The 19,901-nt window shown below is 35.8% G+C and overlaps 1 protein-coding gene across 2 annotated transcripts in view; it reads left to right on the top strand.

The window, feature by feature from the left end:
* The window catches only part of Stam2 (signal transducing adaptor molecule (SH3 domain and ITAM motif) 2), a 46,329-nt gene extending 28,524 nt beyond the window's left edge, over positions 1-17,805 (top strand). Inside the window, exons 8-14 of one of the 2 annotated variants that reach the window (XM_013029868.1) lie at positions 516-610; positions 1,982-2,061; positions 2,183-2,270; positions 4,123-4,177; positions 7,890-8,043; positions 11,718-11,875; positions 14,508-17,805. In XM_013029868.1, coding sequence (XP_012885322.1) covers positions 516-610; positions 1,982-2,061; positions 2,183-2,270; positions 4,123-4,177; positions 7,890-8,043; positions 11,718-11,875; positions 14,508-14,736 — 859 coding nt within the window. In that variant the 3' untranslated portion in view covers positions 14,737-17,805. Of the gene's footprint in view, positions 1-515; positions 611-1,978; positions 2,062-2,182; positions 2,271-4,122; positions 4,178-7,889; positions 8,044-11,717; positions 11,876-14,507 lie in introns of both variants that reach the window. The other variant, XM_013029860.1, reaches the window with a different exon arrangement.
* The last annotated feature ends 2,096 nt before the right edge of the window (positions 17,806-19,901 follow it).

Raw genomic sequence — 19,901 nt, 5'->3', positions numbered from 1 at the left:
CTTAGAACTATGATCCTCCTGATGTTTGCCTCTCAAGTAAATAGGATTGCAAATGTGTACCACCACACCGGGGCTCATGTCTTTTTAGTGGTAAAAGGCTAAAAACAAATGATACATACTTCAATGTTTGTACTTTTCAGTGTCTTTTGTTGTTGTTTTCTGTTTCAAAACTCAGAGCCTTGTGTTTGGAGGGCTTGCTTGCGTAGCCAGCACTGTTACCAATTGAGCCACATCACAGGCCCTGCTGTTTACTTGTTAATTGGAGCCTTACAGTCATTTCTACCCAGGCTCTTTGAGCTTAAATTGTCAGATCTTAGTCTCATGTGTAGCTAGGATTTACAGGTATGGGCCACCATTGCCTGCCTCAATTTCTTTTATTAAACTTAGGAAAAACAGATTTCTTTTGTATAGCTAGATACTTCAGAGTAGGGTAAATTACATTTTTATGTAATTCCTCCTGATACTAACACACTAAAATGTAGAGGAATAAAGGCTACTTTGCCTTTTGTTTTCAGCGATGCCAATTGGTGGAAAGGAGAGAATCACAGAGGAACAGGACTCTTCCCATCTAATTTTGTAACAGCTAATTTGTACCTTGAGACAGAGGCAGGTAAGTTTAAGTTTGTCACTTGAGTTTTATTATTGGCATTTAAGAATAGATTCTACCTGTGTTTTAAATGATAAGTATTACAATTTAACATCGTTAATCAAATGAAGTGATTCATTTATCTCCATGTCAATCTTAGGGGAGTTGCCTTACATACTTCATGAGACATAATGTATATAGTAACCATACAAATAAATGTTTAAATCAACCTTATACTGTGAGATGTGGTTTGTGTTTTCTCTATAAAAATAATACCTCATAGGCCTACTGGCACCAGCTCTGGAAACCCTTGTTGGGAAGTGTCAGCATGATGACCTGAGTAGGAGTGCCCTAAATTATAAACAAGATACTGAGGGTTCTGCATCATGTGCTTAGAACTTTACCTGTAGCCACATGTGGTACCCTTGCTGAGAAAGCATGGCTTTATCTGCAAGTAGGAAGTGTGAAATCTCAGTGAAGCAGTATTAATGATGATAGTCACTGTGTTGAATCCTTTGAAATGCTTCACTTGATTTCCACAATTTTGTGAGATAGATTCTTTTGTTACTCTTATTTACAGGTAAGGAAACTGAGGCAGAGGTATGTGATAGAGCCAGGACTTAAGTTCTGCAGTCTGTCCTTAAGAGTATGCTTAGTCTACTTACTGAGGCACAAATTAATGCTAATCCTTATCAGGTTTTGAAAAGAAATGTAAAATGAAAAAAAAAAAAACCCTACATTATGTTTAGTCTTGTCTTTGTATATGGAGTGATAATACCAGAAAATCAAGTTGTGAGATGGTGGTACTCACTTGAATACTAGTAGGTACATTGTCACTACTTATGCTTTCTTCCTAGTCTTAACATTTATAGTAAATAGAAATATTGGAGGAAGTGGCGCTGTAGCTCAAGTGGTAGAGCGCTCGCCTTGAGCTGAAGAGCTGAGGGACAGCGCCCAGGCCCAGAGTTCAAGCCCCACGGCCGACCAAAAAAAAAAAAAAAAACAAAAAAAAAGAAATATTGTAGTCTATTTTGTTTTGTTTTTTGGTGGTCTGTGCCAGTCCTAGGGTTTGACCTGTTAGATAATAATATGCTTGTAGTTTTTACCCATGTTTTACCTGGTGATTCCGCTAGAGCAGAAGCTCGGTGAACACAGTATTACTACGTGCCTTGTTCCCTGGTATATGTATAAATACCTATGATTATATTTGACTCCATAAGTACTAAACAAATACCATGACACAAATATATAAATATATGAAATACACGGTTATAAAATGTGATGACTAAAGAGCTTCCTTTTTTTTTTCTTATGGACAGTCATAGGCCATTTTAAAATTAATGACTTAATTGACTAAATGCTGAAGAATTGAAATTTACTTTGTTTCCGTAGCAGCTGTGGACAAATTGAATGTAATTGATGATGATGATGAGGAAACTGAGGATTCAGAGGCTGAGTCCATTTATATAGATGAGGTAGAGTTTTTCTTTTGTCTAATAGTTAAACTGTCAAGACTTTTAATATATATTTTCTTTGAGAATGTCTGGAAACAGTTATTTTCTATTCACCAAGTAAAGTTTCTTAATATTTTTTAAGGATAAAATGGATAGAGCCCTACAAGTTCTCCAGAGTATAGATCCAACTGATTCCAAGCCAGACTCTCAAGACCTCTTGGAGTTAGAAGGTACTTTAATTAATATTAGAGATTACTTTAAGGTTACTGCTAGCATTGTGTTTTTTCTGCTTTGTGTTTGATTTTTGAGATTTGAAATCTCATGGAAAATAGGCAGATATTTCTATAATAGTACAATGTTCACTTAAAAGGCATTATCATACTTACATATTTGTTATAAATATACTCTCCAAGAAACAGTGGAATCACAACAATAGATGTGAAAATAAAGCATTGCGTCAGTAAGGCAAAATTTACTTCTGCACAAAGGTGTTGCCATCAGTCTGGTAAGCAAGCACACAGAGTAGCAAGCTGTCCCCCTATTTATCCCTAATGCAGCAGGCCCTGCCCTTTTACTCAGATTGGTTGAGCTGAGGTCTACAATCTGCTCATGATTGGCTAGTTTGAATAGCATACAATGTTTTTACATAGGGGAGTTTGACATAAGATTAACAGTATGAAAGTAATCTCAAAATATACCCACACTCCTGCTGTTTCTTGACTAGTTTGAAACATGTCTTAATTCCATGTTGAGGAAAAACCAGTTTAAGACAAAAATCTTACATTTCAAAAACTCTTTCTTATCCAAAAGCAGTTCCTCTTTTCCTTAACCAGAGCCTAGCCACCAGGCCAAAGCAGGAACTTTTTAGCAACATACTTTGATAGAAAATACAATTTTTTTCACATATCCTTTTTTTTTTTTTGGATTCCTATCTTGGGACTTGAACTCAGGGTCTGAGCAATGTCTCAGCTCTTTTGCTCAAGGTTAGCATCCTTACTACTGAGCCACAACTTCACTTCCAGCTTTTTGGTTGTTAATTGGAAATAGGAGTCTCACAGACTTACCTCCCCAGGTTGGCTTCTAACCATGATCCTCGGATCTTAAAATCCCAAAAAGGCGTGACTCTTAAGAACCCAGTCACATATCCTTTTCAGGAAGGGAAATCTGTGTTCCTATAAGCCCACTAATGAAATAGGCTAAGGAAATCTTCAGTCCAACAAAAATGAAGGACACAGTTGGCAATAACAGCATACTAAATTAATTTAAAGTCAGATGTTCTGTTTTCTTATTCTTGTTTAATTGTCTTCTATGACTTCAAAGGTCTTCATTTTACATGCTCAATATTAACTTTGTATTAACTTTGTAACTTTGATGCATGACATTTTCTAGTCTCTAAGAAATCTGAAGCAAAACCAAATTTCTTATGCTTTTTAATAGTCCTTTGAGAGAAAAATGTAAATGGATAAATTTTAAATCTTTTTGTTGAAGAAAGTCTGCTTTGGGGAAATAAAAAAAATGGTGAAATAAGGATACAGGATGATCCATCATAACAATGAGATGTACAAGACACTAAGAACTTTACAACCTTGTGGGAGGGGGGAGAAGGAAAGGGATGGTAGGGAAAAACAAAGGAGGGGGTAGCAATGCTCGATAGGAAATGGACTCATTACCTTGCTCATGTAACTGTAATTCTCTGTACAGTATCTTTACAATTAAAGATATATATTTTTAAAAAAGGAAGAAAAAAATCTAGAAATTAAAAAAAGTCTGCTTTTGGAATATAGAATGTTGTGATATTTATTGTATATACTTTTACATTTTGAAATACGTACAATGTTTAATTTGAAAATAGTTAAAATGTTTATATTTAATCAACTGTGACCTGTTCATTGGTTATATGACAGTAATAATAGAATGGTACTAAATCATATTAAAAGTCTATCCTTTATCATCACTAGCATAAACTTCATTTTTACTGTATTATGGTTGCTGTTGGATATGGATACTGTCTTGTTAAAAGTTACTGAAATTAGCTTAAACTTGGTTAAGTTTCTAGATTTGAAAGTATTTTTGTGTTTACAGATATCTGTCAACAGATGGGCCCAATAATAGATGAAAAACTTGAAGAGATTGACAGGTAAGATTTTTCATACAAAAAAACAAATATTAGTGTTCACTTGTTTTTGTTTTGGGTTTTTTTTGACTTAGAAGTAATGAAAATTTTTGTGAAACTATATTGTCTGTTGAAAATATTTTTCAGTTTCCCAAATTCTTATGAGCTAAAAGCAGTGCTTTTTGTTTGTTTGTTTTTGCTTTCTCCTCAGTACTGAGGATTAAACTCAAGAATACTCTTATCACCTGCTCCATACCTGAAATCCTTTCATATTTAATGTGTTTTTCAGGTAGTGTCTTATGTCTGGACAGGTCTTGTACTTCAATCCTCTTACCTCTACCTCCTGAGTAGCTGGAATACAGGCACGTACCCTCACACTGGCTTCTTTTTAAAGTAGTGTCTCACTGATTTTTTTCCTGGCTAGCCTCAAACCTCAGTCCTCCTTTCTCTGCCTTCTGATAGTTAAATTATGGCCTAGGTGGTTTTTTTTTTAAATTTTGGTAGCAATTTTTTTCTAATATCAGTATTAGAGTATGAGTAGAATTGATGACCTTTTCTTTTGCATGCCAGTCATTTTCTTACATAGGCTGAAATTGAAGGGATACTGAATAATGAAGAATAAAGTCCATTGAGAACAAAGTGAAATCAGAGCTTCATCCTAGGCAAGCATTGTCTTGTAGTGCAGTGAGTAGTGATGTTGCTAACAGCCTCAAGGGAAATTTCCCTAATTTGGGAAGAAATCCAATGCAACAGAATTTCCTCTTCTTTCTCCCCACCCCCCTCATCTTTGTATCCCTCCTCTCCCCTCCCCTGCATAGATTTGTGCTCAAGGCTAATGCTCTACCACTTGAACTGCAGCTTTTTGCTGCTTAATTAGAGGTAAGAGGTTTACCAACTTTCCTGCTTCGGTCGGCTTGGAACTATGATCCTCAAATTTCAGTCTCCTGAGTAGCTAAGATTATAAACATGAGCCACCAGTACCCAGCTTTTTCTCTTCTTTTAATTTTTTGCTATCCTACCTAGTTGCACTGTTCTTCAGAAATAGCAGCAACACTTGAGGATAGGCCCTCAGAGGCCTAAGCTTGCAACTTGGTTCTGTGTCCTCTCAGTCCTCAGTGTTTTATGTCTGGCATGAGAGAGCAAAGTCATACTGGGTGGAAGACAAGGACGAGCCCTAACTAACATGACTATTCCTTGCATGCCCAATTTTATAGACAACACAAGAAAAAAAGGATTATCACCATCAAAGTATTAAGGAGAGCAGGAACTACTTTTCGCCTCTACCAGGGAAATGAAGTGCTTTTACAGGAGGCTTTCAGGACATTAGATATTATCATCTTCATTCCATTGAGTGGTTTTTACATAATTTTTTTTTGCAAAAAGTAAAAAGCAAATCCCTACTGCAATTAATAAAACAACAGTGGTAGTTTAGACATATTTTAGAGGAAGTATTAAATATGTATTCATACATCTATTTTGTTTTAGTGAAGGAATGTTAATGATCAAACTAGAGAAGATTAACAGAGAAAATGATCACAATTATTATAGGTGAGGCTGGTATAAGTTTAAATTTTCTTGGGCTTAAAGATTCGTTTCCTTTAATGTAGCAATTCCAAGTCCATACTGATGGACAGAGAGCTGTTAAGGTGCTCATCATGATGCTATTCATGACAACAAACTTGGAAGTAGCTAAAATATCCACACATTCTGCCATTAGAAATCAGTGTCATTGGTGAATTAGTTATTCATACAGAAAGATGTCTTAATATATGAGGCAAAAAGTAGAGACTTGTAATCTCAGTTTTGTTAATAAAAAGATTATCATTCAAGAAAAACGTGTTTAGAAAAATAAAACTCAGAGTAACCATTCCTGGTAAGAGTTAAGTTTCCTCATTTTCAATTTGTGGAAAGCTGTTAGTCTCTTATTCTGTGGCCACTGGTGGCAGAAGCAGTGCCTGTACTACAAAATGCTTCATATTCAAAGAGCTTCATTGACTGTTCATGCCTACTGGGGACTCAAGAGTACAATAGAAATATTTACATTATGTATGGAGAGAGTGAATATATTTTCCTTTGAATGGGTCATCAATTCCTTATTCCATAGACTTAGAAAAACTGTCAAAATTAAGTTGTACATTTCGTGCCTATCGTAGTGGAGAATACGATTTTGGAACATTGATCACACTAAATGGATAAACATGTAGGTTAAATACAAAAAATGCAAATAGATTTATTGACGAGCAATCTGCTGGAGATAATTATATGTTCCAGTCTGTTGTAATCTGATCTGCTATCCTCCCAAATTATTTTCAGCCATTAAGTTGCTATTTAAATTCTTCCCCTGTGGACCTCGCTTGTTCCTAAACTTTCTCTTTCTTTTAGTATAACATTTGCTTTTTGCCAGTACCAGGATTTGAACTCAGGGTTTTGAGCTGGCGTGCCTTGCTTGCTTGATGTTAACACTAGAGCCATATACTTCCAACTGAGCTTTTTGTTGGTTATTTTGGAGGTGCAGTCTTATATGGATCTTTCTACCCAGACTGGCTTTGAACTGTGATCTTCTGTATTTCAACTTCCTGAGAAGCTACAATTAGAGTATCCAAATCTTCTTGTATAGTTTTCATCTCCATTCAGTAAAATGTTGTTAATGCTTTTGGGCTTGTGTCCTAGATCCTTAAAGATGATTTCAAACACAATAATCATGGCTTTCTACTGTGCTCTCGGTGTTTCATCGGCATGTGTATTATGTGGACCAAATTTTTATAGCTAGTTTTTAGTCGCACACTTGTAAACATATATTCTTAATTTCTGTAGCTATTGGTTCTATTTCTAGATAGAGGTTAAGCTAATTTATATAGTCATTCTTTGTTGTTGTTGTTTGGTTTAGATAAATTTTGAAATGACTCAGTTCTGGTCATTTACTTATAGTAGCCTCTGCTTCTTGTGTGAACTGCATTCAGTAATCAGCTTGTGGGTGCTTAAGCCAGGCAAAAAGTGACCATTTAATTTTTATAAATTTGTCAATTTATCACTCCTGGATAACAAACAAAATTGTACAAGTCAACGATTTTCTCAGAGTCCATGAACAAATGTGTAAATGTCTATTTGTACTTATTATTATAAGTAAAGTACCTGACTTCATTTGCTTTCTCAAGGATTGATCAGTCAACAAACAAGAATAATAAAGGCTAGCTTGTGAACATATGCTATTCCTTGCATTTTCAAGGATAATTATTTTTTAGTTCTTCCAGGGATAAAAACATAATGAAATAAACAAATGAAACTGTCATCTTTTTTTGCTTACCTGTGCTCTTCATATTGAATGTTGTACTTCATAGGGGCTCTGGGCCTTGCCTGTATACTATTTCTTTACTGAGAATTATCATTATGACAGAGTCTTACTTAAATTATGAAACTATTTTTCTTTATAAATGAATTTTCAAGAGAAATCTATAAAGTATTAAATGAAATTCTCTTAGCATCAAAATTATGAATTGATTGCATTTTGTGAGGTGTGGAACCAATTTTTCCATAATATTAAAAAGTCATATCAGTCTAGCTATTCTAATGATTAATTTTTCCTCCTGTTTCCCTTTGTGACTATTCTTTCCTTGCCTTGTATATAAAATGTCTTAAAATATGAATAGAAGAATGCTAAATTTAAAAAGTAATTTACATTTCTAAGTAACATGCTTAAAAACTGAAAGAGTGTGAAAATCCTTTTCTTCTATATCAGGAAGCATTCAGAACTGTCTGAGTTGAATGTAAAAGTCTTAGAAGCCCTAGAACTGTATAACAAGTTGGTGAACGAAGCCCCAGTCTATTCTGTTTATTCAAAACTCCATCCTTCAACACATTACCCATCTGTATCAGCGGGGGTTCCAGTGCAGGTAAGATGTTTTTGTGAACACTTTCACAATTATTAAAAAAATGGTTAAAAATGGTTAAGAGCATAGTATTAAAATTTGTATGACCCATGAATAAAAGTGTAAGGCTTACTGTGTTAGTTTTCCATTACTGTAACGAAATACCTAAAAAAAAGTCAACATAAAGAGATTTATTTTGGTTCAAAGTTTCAGATGTTAAAATCCAGGTGAGACTGAGACATGGTGGGAAGCCGCAGAGACCCATGGCTCCACAGCTGTAGGGAAGAGAAGGTGGTCTGAGGACCAGATAAAGCTTCAGAGGTGTGCCTGCTTTCACCAACAAGGCTTTACCTCCTTCATTCAGTAATGAATTTATTCAGCCGTGAATTCATCAGTGGATTAATCCATTGGTGAAGTTGACACACTTATGATCCAGTCACTTCTTGCTATCACCATCATCAGGGCACCAAACCTTCAACACATGATCTTTTATGAATGGATTTTTTTTTTAAGGTAAATGGTTGTTGCTTAAAAATACTTACTAAACATGTCACCATTGGCTATGTATAAGTAGGCGGGTAAAATATTAAGTACTAAGAATACTTCATATTAAGAAAACTTAGGAACATTAAGTATTAAGTGTGATCTAACTAAGCCATGTGTGTGCATGCTTACACAGGTACGTAAGTGTGTGCGCACGTGCTGGTCCTAAAGCTTGAACTCAGGGCCTGGGTGCTCTCTTTGCTTTTTTGTTCAAGGCTAGTGCTCTGCCACTTGAACCACAGTTCCACCACTTTTGGCTTTTTGGTGGTTAATTGGAGATAAGAGTCACAGACTTTCTCACCCAGTCTGGCTTCGAACTGCAATCTTCAAGCTTCCTGAGTAGCTAGGATTAGAGTTATGAGCCACTGCTGTCTGGCCTTTTTTTTAAAAAAAAAAATACATATTTTAAATGAGGATACATCTTTTGGTTTACTCATGGCTACTTCTGCTCTATCTGGTGATACAATAGAAGTTGGCAGAGAGGGCTAGACACCTGGATACCATTATTTTTCAACCTTTGCTCCTAGAAGGATTTGGCTGAGTCATCCTGGGATGTGAGTCAAGAAGTTCATCATTGCAAGGGTGACTGAAGTGTTATGAGGGATTTCTTTTCAAGGAAGTATTCACAAGTAACTGAATAATAAGTACTGTAGTTTAGATACGGGGCATCGCATATCCAAACCACTTACCTTTGATAATTTCAAGAAGTATTGTCTAGAATGTACATAGTGGCTTAAGACTCTCCTTCAGCTACATGAGAGGTCTTAGTAGAATCAAAAAAGTGTGAGACACTATCTGAAAAATAACTAAAGCAAAAATTATTAGAGGCATTATTCAGCTTTAGCTGCTTAAGACCCTGAGTTCAAACGAAAGTATTGGCTAAAAAGTGTTCCCCAGAAAAGTTAGATAATATTAGACAGATATATATTTTTAGTTCAGTTTTTTGATTGTGAAATACCATTAAATGTATTAGGGATATTCTTTTTTGTTTGCCTTTGTAAATATGAAGTATAAATCTTTACATACATATAAAATTCTTTTTCTAAGTATAGAACACATGTCCTTTGATTTCCTGACCTCTGGATGAGGTACTGGTGCTGTTAAACAAGAAACTCGAATATTTCTTAAAAGGTATCTTTCAAGATTTTTTTGACTTCCATGATTATAAGTTAATAAACTTCCTTTGTTCTCAGAGGATGCTTTTTATTTCCTTAGATGCATGACATATTATTTTTAGAAATTCATGCATAATGAAGATATATGGAGGTCTATGAGATGCAAAACCTTTTTTTCATATTCCCCTTTTTGACAGCTGAAATGAATGCTAGTATTGCCATTGAGAAGTTGTTTACATTTTAGCCAATTTACAATGAAATTCAAAACGAGCTTGGATGGGAAAATTTGTGTTCATTTTTGAAAACTGGTATGTAAAGAAATGTGTGAAGGAAACACCAAGGAGGATAGGTAGAATGTAGGTGCATAAATTAGATGACTGAACATAATGAAATTGTTTAGTTTAAAAAAATGGTTACTGTGGTAACTGTCAGATCAGACAAGATGCAGTTATCAAATATGCCATGTCTGAACTTTGAAAATTATATAGGATTTGAGGAACAAAAACACTCGTAGAGTTTATCCATTATTACTTGTGTTTACAAATAATTGTTTGTTGCTTCTATGAAAATGAAACAAAAAAGAAATCACTACACATTTTATGATAGAACTGTGTTTGCTTCTTTATGTGTCTGAAAATGGTTATTGTGATTGTTCCTGTGTCAGGCTTTTGTGTTTAGTTGTGTTCCATAATCTGTCTTGCTAAGCACAACTAATTTTTTAAAAGCTAATTTTGTTTGTTTCTTTGCATAACACTATCCACCCTATCTGTTCTCTTTACACATGAGTATTTTGAGATATTCAAAGATTCTATTTTAATTTGAAAAATATCTCAACTAGAAGCTAAGAGGGTAATATATATTTAGTTGTGTTGTGTCTGTGAAAGTCACTCAGGAATAATAAAACACCAGAGTTTTTTTTCTACAATCTTAGCCTCTTGTTAGTGGGTTGTTACATGTTTGCTGAAGAGGTAATGTGATTGTACTTAGTGTACTTTTTTTGGCATTCCTACTATCTTAAATTTTAATGTGAATGGTGATTGCTTTAAAAATCATTAACTTAAAATAATTAGTTGAACATGGGCACAATTGACTATGTATAAGTAGACTCTACTCTTCAGAATTGTTTCCATGAATATTAAGTCAGGCACATAGAAGGATCTAGCTACTTAGTCCTTTTTTTTTTTTTTTAAATGAGGATACATCTGGTTTACCCACAGTTACCTCTGTTCTATCTGATATCAAGGCAGGCCATATAGAAGTTGCGAGAGAAGGCTTAACATTTTAATAACACTCTTTTTCAACCCTTCTCCTATAGAAAGGAATATTTTTTTTAATGTTTTTTGTTTCTCCTTTGGTCATGGGCCTTGAACTCTGGGCCTGGGCTCTGTCCATAAGCTCTTCAGCTTAAGGCTAATGCTGTACCACTTGAGCCACTGCACCACTTCCAGTTTTCTGGTGGTATTATTGGAGATAAGAGTCTCATGGACTTTCCTGCCCGGGCTGGCTTTGAACTGCAATCCTCAGATCTCAGCCTCCTGAATAGCTAGGATTATAGGAGTGCCACCAGTGCCTGACTTAGAGATAGGAGTTAAATGAGTCATTCTGGAATGAAAGTAAAGAAAGCCATTCATCTTGAAATGATGATGGACTTTGCTTCAAAGGCACATTTACTGTAGATTAGATTCCAACCTACTACTCAAAAATATACTACCTGTTTTCTTTTTGTCTTTCTTCACTCTTATAAAACAAAGGAACAACCAAACAAGCCATGACTTTTCATATATCTGACACTGAATTGGAAGTGCTCTGCTTTTTAAAAAATATTTTATTGTCATTATTAAGTTGTACTCTTAGAGGGATTGCCATCTCACAATTCAAATAATACATTTCTCTTGCTCTGCTTTTTGTTCTTAGGTGGATAGGTGGTGGAATCAGATTGCTCGCCAAAGAAATTTAACATTTTCTTTCCTTTAGAGTTTTAGATCTATTAGGTAAATGTCTGAGAGAACAGTGAGTCAATTTTTTCTCTTTCATTGATAGACATATCCAGTTCAATCACATGGTGGAAACTATATGGGTCAGAGCACTCACCAAGTAAGCTATGGCCTAGGACCAGATCATATTGGTTCACTCAGATCCCTTCCTCCACATGTAAATTCTTCAGTAACAATCCATCCTGCGCCAACTCCATATTTAAGGTAAGTTTAGGAGTGCTGTGTGAATTTTTCAAAGTCTTTCAGAATGAGACTATGTAGACCTTTCTTTTTATAAGAATAGTTCCAAATTTTACTCCTAAAAACGAGTTATTGAAGTATCTATTCATTAGCTTTGCTAACCATAGTGTGATGGTCACCAAGACTTAGACCTAAAGTTTGTGTCCCTAAGGACACAGTAATGATCCTTTGTAGAGACTAAGCCCATCATGTGCTTTTAGTGAGGTGCTGTAAAATTAGCCTAGTAAAGAAGTCCCAGACATGTATCTGCATATGCCCCTAAGTATTAAAAAATCTGTTACTTTGACCATTAAAAAGTAAGTGTTGCCGGGCGCCGGTGGCTCACGCCTGTAATCCTAGCTACTCAGGAGGCTGAGATCTGAGGATTGTGGTTCAAAGCCAGCCCGGGCAGGAGAGACCGTGAGACACCTATCTCCAATAAACCACCAGAAAACCGGAAGTGGCGTTGTAGTTCAAGTGGTAGAGCGCTCACCTTGAGCTGAAGGGCTGAGGGACAGCACCCAGGCCCAGAGTTCAAGCCCCACGGCCGACCAAAAAAAAAAAAGTAAGTGTTGAGCTGGGCACCATGGTTCATGCCTGTAATCCTAGCTCCTCAGGAGGCTGAGATCTGAAGATCACGGTTCAAAGCTAGCCTGGGCAGGAAAGTCCGTGAGACTCTTATTTCCAGAAAACTAGAAGTTGTATTATGGCTCAAGTGATAGAACTCTAGCCTTGAACTGAAGAGGTGAGGGACAGTGCCCTATGGCTGTATTCAAATCCTATGGCTGACAAAGAAAGAAAGAAAGAGAAAGAAAGGAAGGAAGGAAGGGAAGGAAAGAGAGGAAAAGAAAGAATTGAACTGCATTTTTCAGTTTAATTTTTTTAACACAAACACTTCTCTGACATTCATATTTTGGAAATCTTTTACTTCTGTACAGAAAATACTCATTCAGATCCTTTTTCATTCTTAAATACCATGTTATGAATTTTAGGTCTTATCTGAAGGTTAAATAGCCTTTTTATATTGACTTTTGACTAAATTAAGACATAAAATTTTGTTACTCCAATCGGATTTAGGAGGAAAAATAAGTATAGTACTGGCTTTAATGCTTGTCCATTTCAAGCAGTATTTTGTATAATTTAAAATTATATGTTGTAAAAGAAAGGTTTCTTATAGTAGTTACAGAAAAAAATCACCCCAAAAATTCTTCCATTTGGTGTGATTTTTTTTTTTTTTGCCAGTCCTGGGTCTTGAATTCTACCATTAAGCCACAGGTGTGAATTGTTTTTATATGTTTTTTATTGTAAAAATACTGTACAGAAAGGTTACAGTTACGTAAATAGGTAATGAGTACATTTCCTGTCGAGCATTGTTTTTCCCTGAGTTGTGAATTTTTATTTTAGATTATTTTGCCTGGAGTGTGTATGTGTGTACACACACACACATACATGTGTCCATGTGTATGTGGGTAGTATCAATAAGTGAACTGTTGTTTTATATTTTCCTGAGGGCAAATTGTGGACTTACACAGAGGCCACTATTCTCTTTTTGAAAGTGAGAAGTGGAAAGCTTGGCGAGCTTGCCAGATTAGGAGTGGGAAGTAGAGTGTATGTGCTATAGGTGCCCTTGAATTTGGCCTCTATTTTCTTTTTCTTTCTTTTTTTTTTTTTTGGTCAGTCGTGGGGCTTGAACTGGGCCTGGGCGCTGTCCCTCAGCTCTTCAGCTGAAGGCCAGTACTCTACCACTTGAGCTACAGCGCCATTTCCAGTTTTCTGGTGGTTTATTGGCGACAGCAGTCTCAGAGTCTTTCCTGCCTGGGCTGGCTTTGAACCTCGACCCTCAGATCTCAGCCTCCTGAGTAGCTAGGATTACAGGCCTGGGCCACTGGCTCCTGGCCCTCTATTTTCTTTAGAACTGGCCAGAATGACCACAGTCAGGAATAGTTAGCATCTCCTCAGTTTTTAAATATTTTCACTAAGAGATTTTGGAGAAAGCAAGTTAAATAGACCTGATAATCTACATTTTGTTGAATTTTGAGCATTCCTTTTTTTTTTAAAGATATATGTATGTATTAGCACATACATAAACAATATTTGAGGTATATAAACTTTTTAAAAAGATAGAGAAGGGGATGTGAAGGGTAAACAAAAGGAGGAGGCTGCAGTGCTTGGTAAGAAATGTACGCATTATCCTGCCCATGTAATTGTAACCCCTCTGTACAGTATCTTCACAAATAAAATAAAATTAAAAAAAAAAAAAGATAGAGAAGGATTTTTTTGCGGGGGGAGGGGGCGCCAGTCCCAGGGCTTGAACTCAGGGCCCCTACACTGTTTCTGAGCTGCCTTTTGCTCAAGGCTAGCACTCTACCACTTGAGCCAAGCTCCACTTCCAGCTTTTTTGGTAGTTTTGTCATTTAGTGGAGATCAGAGGCTTTCCTACCTGGGTTGTCTTTGAATCAGGATCCTCAGATCTCAGCCAACTGAGTAGCTAGGATTACAGGCATGTGCTACTGGGGCCAGCCTGGCTGAGATGGCATTTTTATCATGATGACTGATTTCTGACCATAATAGATAATATAAAGTAAATGTGATTTTCTTTTTAAAATTTTGTTTGTAGCACTGGACAAGACACTGTTTCCAATCCTGCTTACCTGAGCCTGAACTCTAATCTTCAATCAGTTACTGGTACAGCTGCTTACACACAGCAGATGGGGATGTCTGTGGACATGTCATCTTACCAGAACACCGCTTCTAATTTGCCACAGCTAGCAGGCTTTCCAGTGGCCGTGCCTGCTCATTCAGTTGCACAGCAGCCCACAAGTTACCATCAGCAGCCGCTCCTTTAGAGACACAAAATCATCTTCTTAAAAGTGATCTTCATATGGGTATTCACTCAGTCCTCGTAGGTCTAATCTGAAAATATCAAAAAAGCTGTTCTCCTCTCAACTCAAAAGGACCATGAATAAATAAAGCACAAAAACCTGTCTTACTCTGAAGGGCATAAAAGGTTTTTGTTTTTTTTTTTTCAGTCCAATTTATTAAAAGTTATCCTCTTTAAGAGGCAGTCTAAAGATGCTTCCATGGGCTGGGAGCATGGCTCAAAGAGAGGACCTATCTAGCAAGCAGGACACCCTGAGTACCACCATAATAATAAATAAAGAAAGGAAAGAAGGAAAGAAAAACATATATGCTTCCAGGTAGCTTTATTTTCAAATCTGTATAAATCTGGACACTAAGTAGTATGAGATAGGAAAGTAAAATTTTTACTGTGAAGAAACCATTCTTTTCCCACAAAAATGTGGTTTTAAGAGTACTAAAGACTTTAAATATTTTTTTCAGTTTCCCTCACACTATTATCTTAAAAGGCAAGCATCTTTTTGTGTAAGCATTTAGCTTGCCAACGTATTTCCTTTTGGCTTCTTAAATTGCAGTTGTGTTTGCAGTCCTGTCAGTTTTGCTCCCTGTGTTAGGTTGAGTAATAATTAGCATATAGTTATCTACGGAATCAAGAGCAATTTAGAAGGAACAAAAATGTTTTAGGTTATCAACAGTGAGAACCATGCAAGTGCAGATGTGTGGTAAAGCTTTTAGCCAGCAATGTCCTTAACAACAGTGCCAACAGTGGGCTAAGGAATGTCCCACAAAACATTTCTAGTCCCTGAGGAAAAACACTTCCTTTTGTATAAAGGTCCCTGGTATTTAGAATTGCCACTAATGACCTTTTCAAGTGACTTTGGCCATTATGTAATGAAGATACAGTCCATTTGTTTTCTTTCCTGCCATGTAGTGTGCAGAGATGCTGCATTTCCTTTTTAGGGATTATATGTGAATTTGAGCCTGGAGACATTCCTAATAATTAGGTGGTATATGAACCAAGAATGGATAAGTGTTTTTATTGGTGGGGTTTGGGTTTTTTTTTTAAGAAGTGATTCAGAACCTTTGCTAAGCTGTCATTGTGCCAAGTTATTTTAAATAAATTGCCCATTCCTTTCAGAAATAGTTCTGTACTTTTGGAGTACTAGCAGGTAATGATTTGAAAGAAGACAATGGACTGGTAAAAAAATGGTCAAGGCAATTTTTTCTGAAGTCTGTGTGTTTTACATTAGTTTATAGCATTACTAGATTCCATATACTGTAGAGGTTGGTAGTAAACTTTCTTCAAAAATTTGCACACTACTTTATTCTACCAACTTTTTACATAGCTCAAAATAGAAAAATACATATTTAGACTGGGAAAAATAATGAGCATAGTTTGATTTTTTTTTAAAGTTAAACTTTTTGCATGGGTGCAAGGTTTGTATGTTTGTTTTTTAAAGAAAGCACTTAATCTTTCTACTAAGAATCCATTTGAAGATAGTGTTCAAAAAGATAGTTCTGAAAATTTTGTCATTTATTTATGCAAATTTGGTTACAAGTATATTCCTTTTTCAAAGAAATTATTCCAAAACAAAATAATTGTATATAATATTTGGTCTACATTTAAAGGGAAAGCAAGCAGTATTTCCAAGCCTAGTTTTGGTCTTATTTTCAGATCCAAGTAACTGGAAAGGAAGTCTTAACCTCTAACATGTTCTGTTTTTCATCCAGTATTCTTCCATGTGAATTCAGTTATATATAAAATTTTTTCTAAAATGGCACCTTACTTTTTTGAAAACAGATCTTCTGTTCTTTAAAAAATAAAAGTATCTAAAGCTGCTCTTATAATGTTTCCATATATGGAAAAATCTTACATTTTTCACCCAAGCTATATTTAATAAATTTATTTTAATGTTTATGTAAATAGTTCATGTTTAATTGTGATGTCAGTTGTAAAAGCGTAAGTCATCCTCAGTCTTGGAGCCAGTATAAATACTGCACACACAGTAAATTGGGACTGTCCAGTTAAGTTCAAGTAATGTAGTTTTGGCATAATAAAACGTGATGTGTATGTAAATTGTGTATGTTGGCATTTATCTTTGAAACTTTATATCTGTATTTCTTCATCACTTTTTGTTTGTGCCATTTATAAGAAATTTTGTGTTGCAGGTTGTTGATAGTATAAAATGATATATCTGTTTTGATCTGGTATTTTTAGTATTAATAAGAAATGCAAGGTTATTTTTTTTCTATTATTTGATGACTTGTATTTATGTTAAGATGTTTATGATCAAAGTTAGATGTTTGTGTTCCAAAGGAACAATCTATTTTCAGGTTCTACATTGGATTCATATTTATTGTCTTATATAAATTTTTTAAGTAAGTACTTAGTTTTCATATGGAATTTCAATGCATTAGAAACAATTCCCTAAAATTTATAATAGAATTAACTATTAATATAGAAAAATACACTGTGTTAAAATATATTAAGCAATGTGTTCAAATAGTTTGAAAAATATAATATAACCAACATGTCCTCTCATTTGGTAATTTATTTACAAAATTACCTAAATACTAAGGATTTATATTTATGATTTGGGATTTGAAGATCTAGTATCATACATTTCAAGTAGTTGACACAGGACTATTTTACATATTGTACTGAACACTAAAAATGATTATGAAGTTTCACTTTCTAAATTTTGAAAAGTTATTGCAAATGCTTTAAAAATAATGTGGCCTGATTGAAGATATAACACAGTGGCAGAGCATATGGTTAGCATACGCAAGGCCCTGAGTTCTGTCTCCAGCACTGCAAAAAAACAAAACAAAACAAAAAAACATGGGCTTAAGCATATAATTTAAAAAAGACTTTTCTTATTAGGAACCATAAATATGAAGGCTTCTGAATTCTAGAAGATTTGTTGAATTGTCATGATGCAAAGCTGGAATTATTTTTTTAATCATAAATAATGTAGCAGTGACAGGATTTGTTTTGATCAAAAGGTAGTCTTTCTCCTTTATTTACATCAGTTTTTGTCAAATAAAAGGGAGAACTCGATTTGTTTCATTTAGTTTTCTTCTGAAGATTAAGACTTCTCCTAATTTCATGGTCCATGTGTAAGTTTTAAATTTTCCAGAGAGGGGAAATTATTTTTAATTTTATCAAGCTAAATTTGAATTTGAGAGTGTTTGGGTTTTATTGTTCTTTGTTTTATAAGCATTAATGGGTCTAAATGGGAAATCCTGTGGCTCATATAATAGTTCACCCTCAAGTTCATGTGCAGCTAGAATGTCAGAATGTGACCTGATTTGGAAAGTAAGACTCTTTGCAGATGTAATTAGTTAAGACCTTAAGTAGAAATCTTCCTGGATTTAGAATTGCTCTGAATCCAATCATGTTCCCATTAAGAACAGAAGAAAATACTAAGTCATGGTGAACTCCATGAAGATGGAGGTTGAAGTTGGAGTTTGTACTGAGACTGCTTATGTCCACCACAACCTGATAAAGGGAAGGTAGTCTTCCTTAGAGTCTTCAGAAAGAAGTATGGCCACATAGACTTCTAGCCTGTAGAACTCTGAGAAAATGTTTTTATCATATTATTATATTAATGAATACATGGGTAAAACTGCATAATTTGTCTGAATATTAAGCACTGGGTACTTCTATAAGATTGGTTACGGGGCTGGGAAGGTGGCTTAGTGGTAGAGCGCTTGCCTTGCATGCATGTGGTCCTGGGTTCGATTCCTCAGCACCACATAAGCAAAAAGAAAACAGCTGGAAGTGGCGCTGTGGCTCAAGTGGTAGAGCGCTAGCCTTGAGCTGAAGAGCTGAGGGCCCAGAGTTCAAGCCCCACGACTGGACTCCTCCCCCCCCCCAAAAAAAAGTGGTGACAGTTGGCACAAAAGTGCTGAAATGATGTTCAATGGCAGGAATTAAGCTGGAAGTGGCGCTGTGGCTCAAGTGGTAGAGTGCTGGCCTTGAGCTGAAGAGCTGAGGGCCCAGAGTTCAAGCCCCATGACCCGACTCCCTCTCACCCCCCCAAAAAAAAAGTGGTGACAGTTGGCACAAAAGTGCTGAAAAGATGTTCAATGGCAGGAATTGCATGGACAGATAAAACTAAGACACCTCCTAATCCCATAGTGCCATTTTAATTATTTTTATCCAATATCTACATTTTAATTACTGATTTCTTCATGCCAAAGCCATTTATAGTTATCAAGGTGACATTTTTGGATTTACTACCTACCCATGGTGGGTATTTTAGGGTGGGAAGAATATTCAAAGGCAGAAAGGAACAGAGAAGAAACAAGAAAACTGGGTGAATGTCCACAAAGGCTACTCAGAATTAGAAATTTGTTTTTGTTCTATTTTACACCATTGTATATCCTAATGTGGAAAATAAAGGCTTTCCAATACATTTATAGCAAGCAAATACCTCTACCAAATACATTTGATCTATGAGCCAGCTACCTATTTTTTCTTTAATTGAGCAGGAAATTAACATAAACCACTGAAAACAATGCCGTCATTACCTATAGGCACAATGGGTGCACCCATCACCTCTAGCTTGAGAATTAGACCTTCTTTTGGTGTGGCTTCTTTTACTTAGCATGTGTTTGGTCATACCTTTTGTAGCATCTTTTTGTGGCTGAATAATATTACTGTGTATTTGTATACAATTTGTTTATCATTCTTGCTTCTGTGTTTTTGGAGATGGTCTCTGGCCCAGGCTGGCCTTCATCTCAGGATCATCCTTGGCCTTCCAAATGCTGGGATTTCCAAGCATGTGCCCCCAGGCCTGGCCCACCAGAGTTGTAAATTTTGAGATCAACTTTCAATTTAAATGTATAATATTGTTTTAAATTGGTGCAGGAGGGCTGGGAAGGTTGCTCAGTGGGCGAGCGCTTGCCTTGCATGCATGAGGCCCTGGGTTCGATTCCTCAGCACCACATAAGCCAAAAGAAAAAAGCCAGAAGTGGCGCGCTGGCTCAAGTGGTAGAGTGCTAGCCTTGAGCTGAAGAGCTGAGGGACAGTGTGCAGGCCCAGAGTTCAGGCCCCATGACCAGACCCCCCAAAAAAATTGTCGCAGGATTCTGAGAAAGATATTATTCTCTGGCAGCTTTTTTAAAAAAAAGCTTTTGTGAAAATAAA

This window comes from Dipodomys ordii, unplaced genomic scaffold (assembly GCF_000151885.1).
Source record: "Dipodomys ordii isolate 6190 unplaced genomic scaffold, Dord_2.0 Scaffold5, whole genome shotgun sequence".
NCBI lineage: Eukaryota > Metazoa > Chordata > Mammalia > Rodentia > Heteromyidae > Dipodomys > Dipodomys ordii.
Note: the sequence above shows the minus strand (reverse complement) of the source record. Positions and strands in the feature narration are given on the sequence as shown.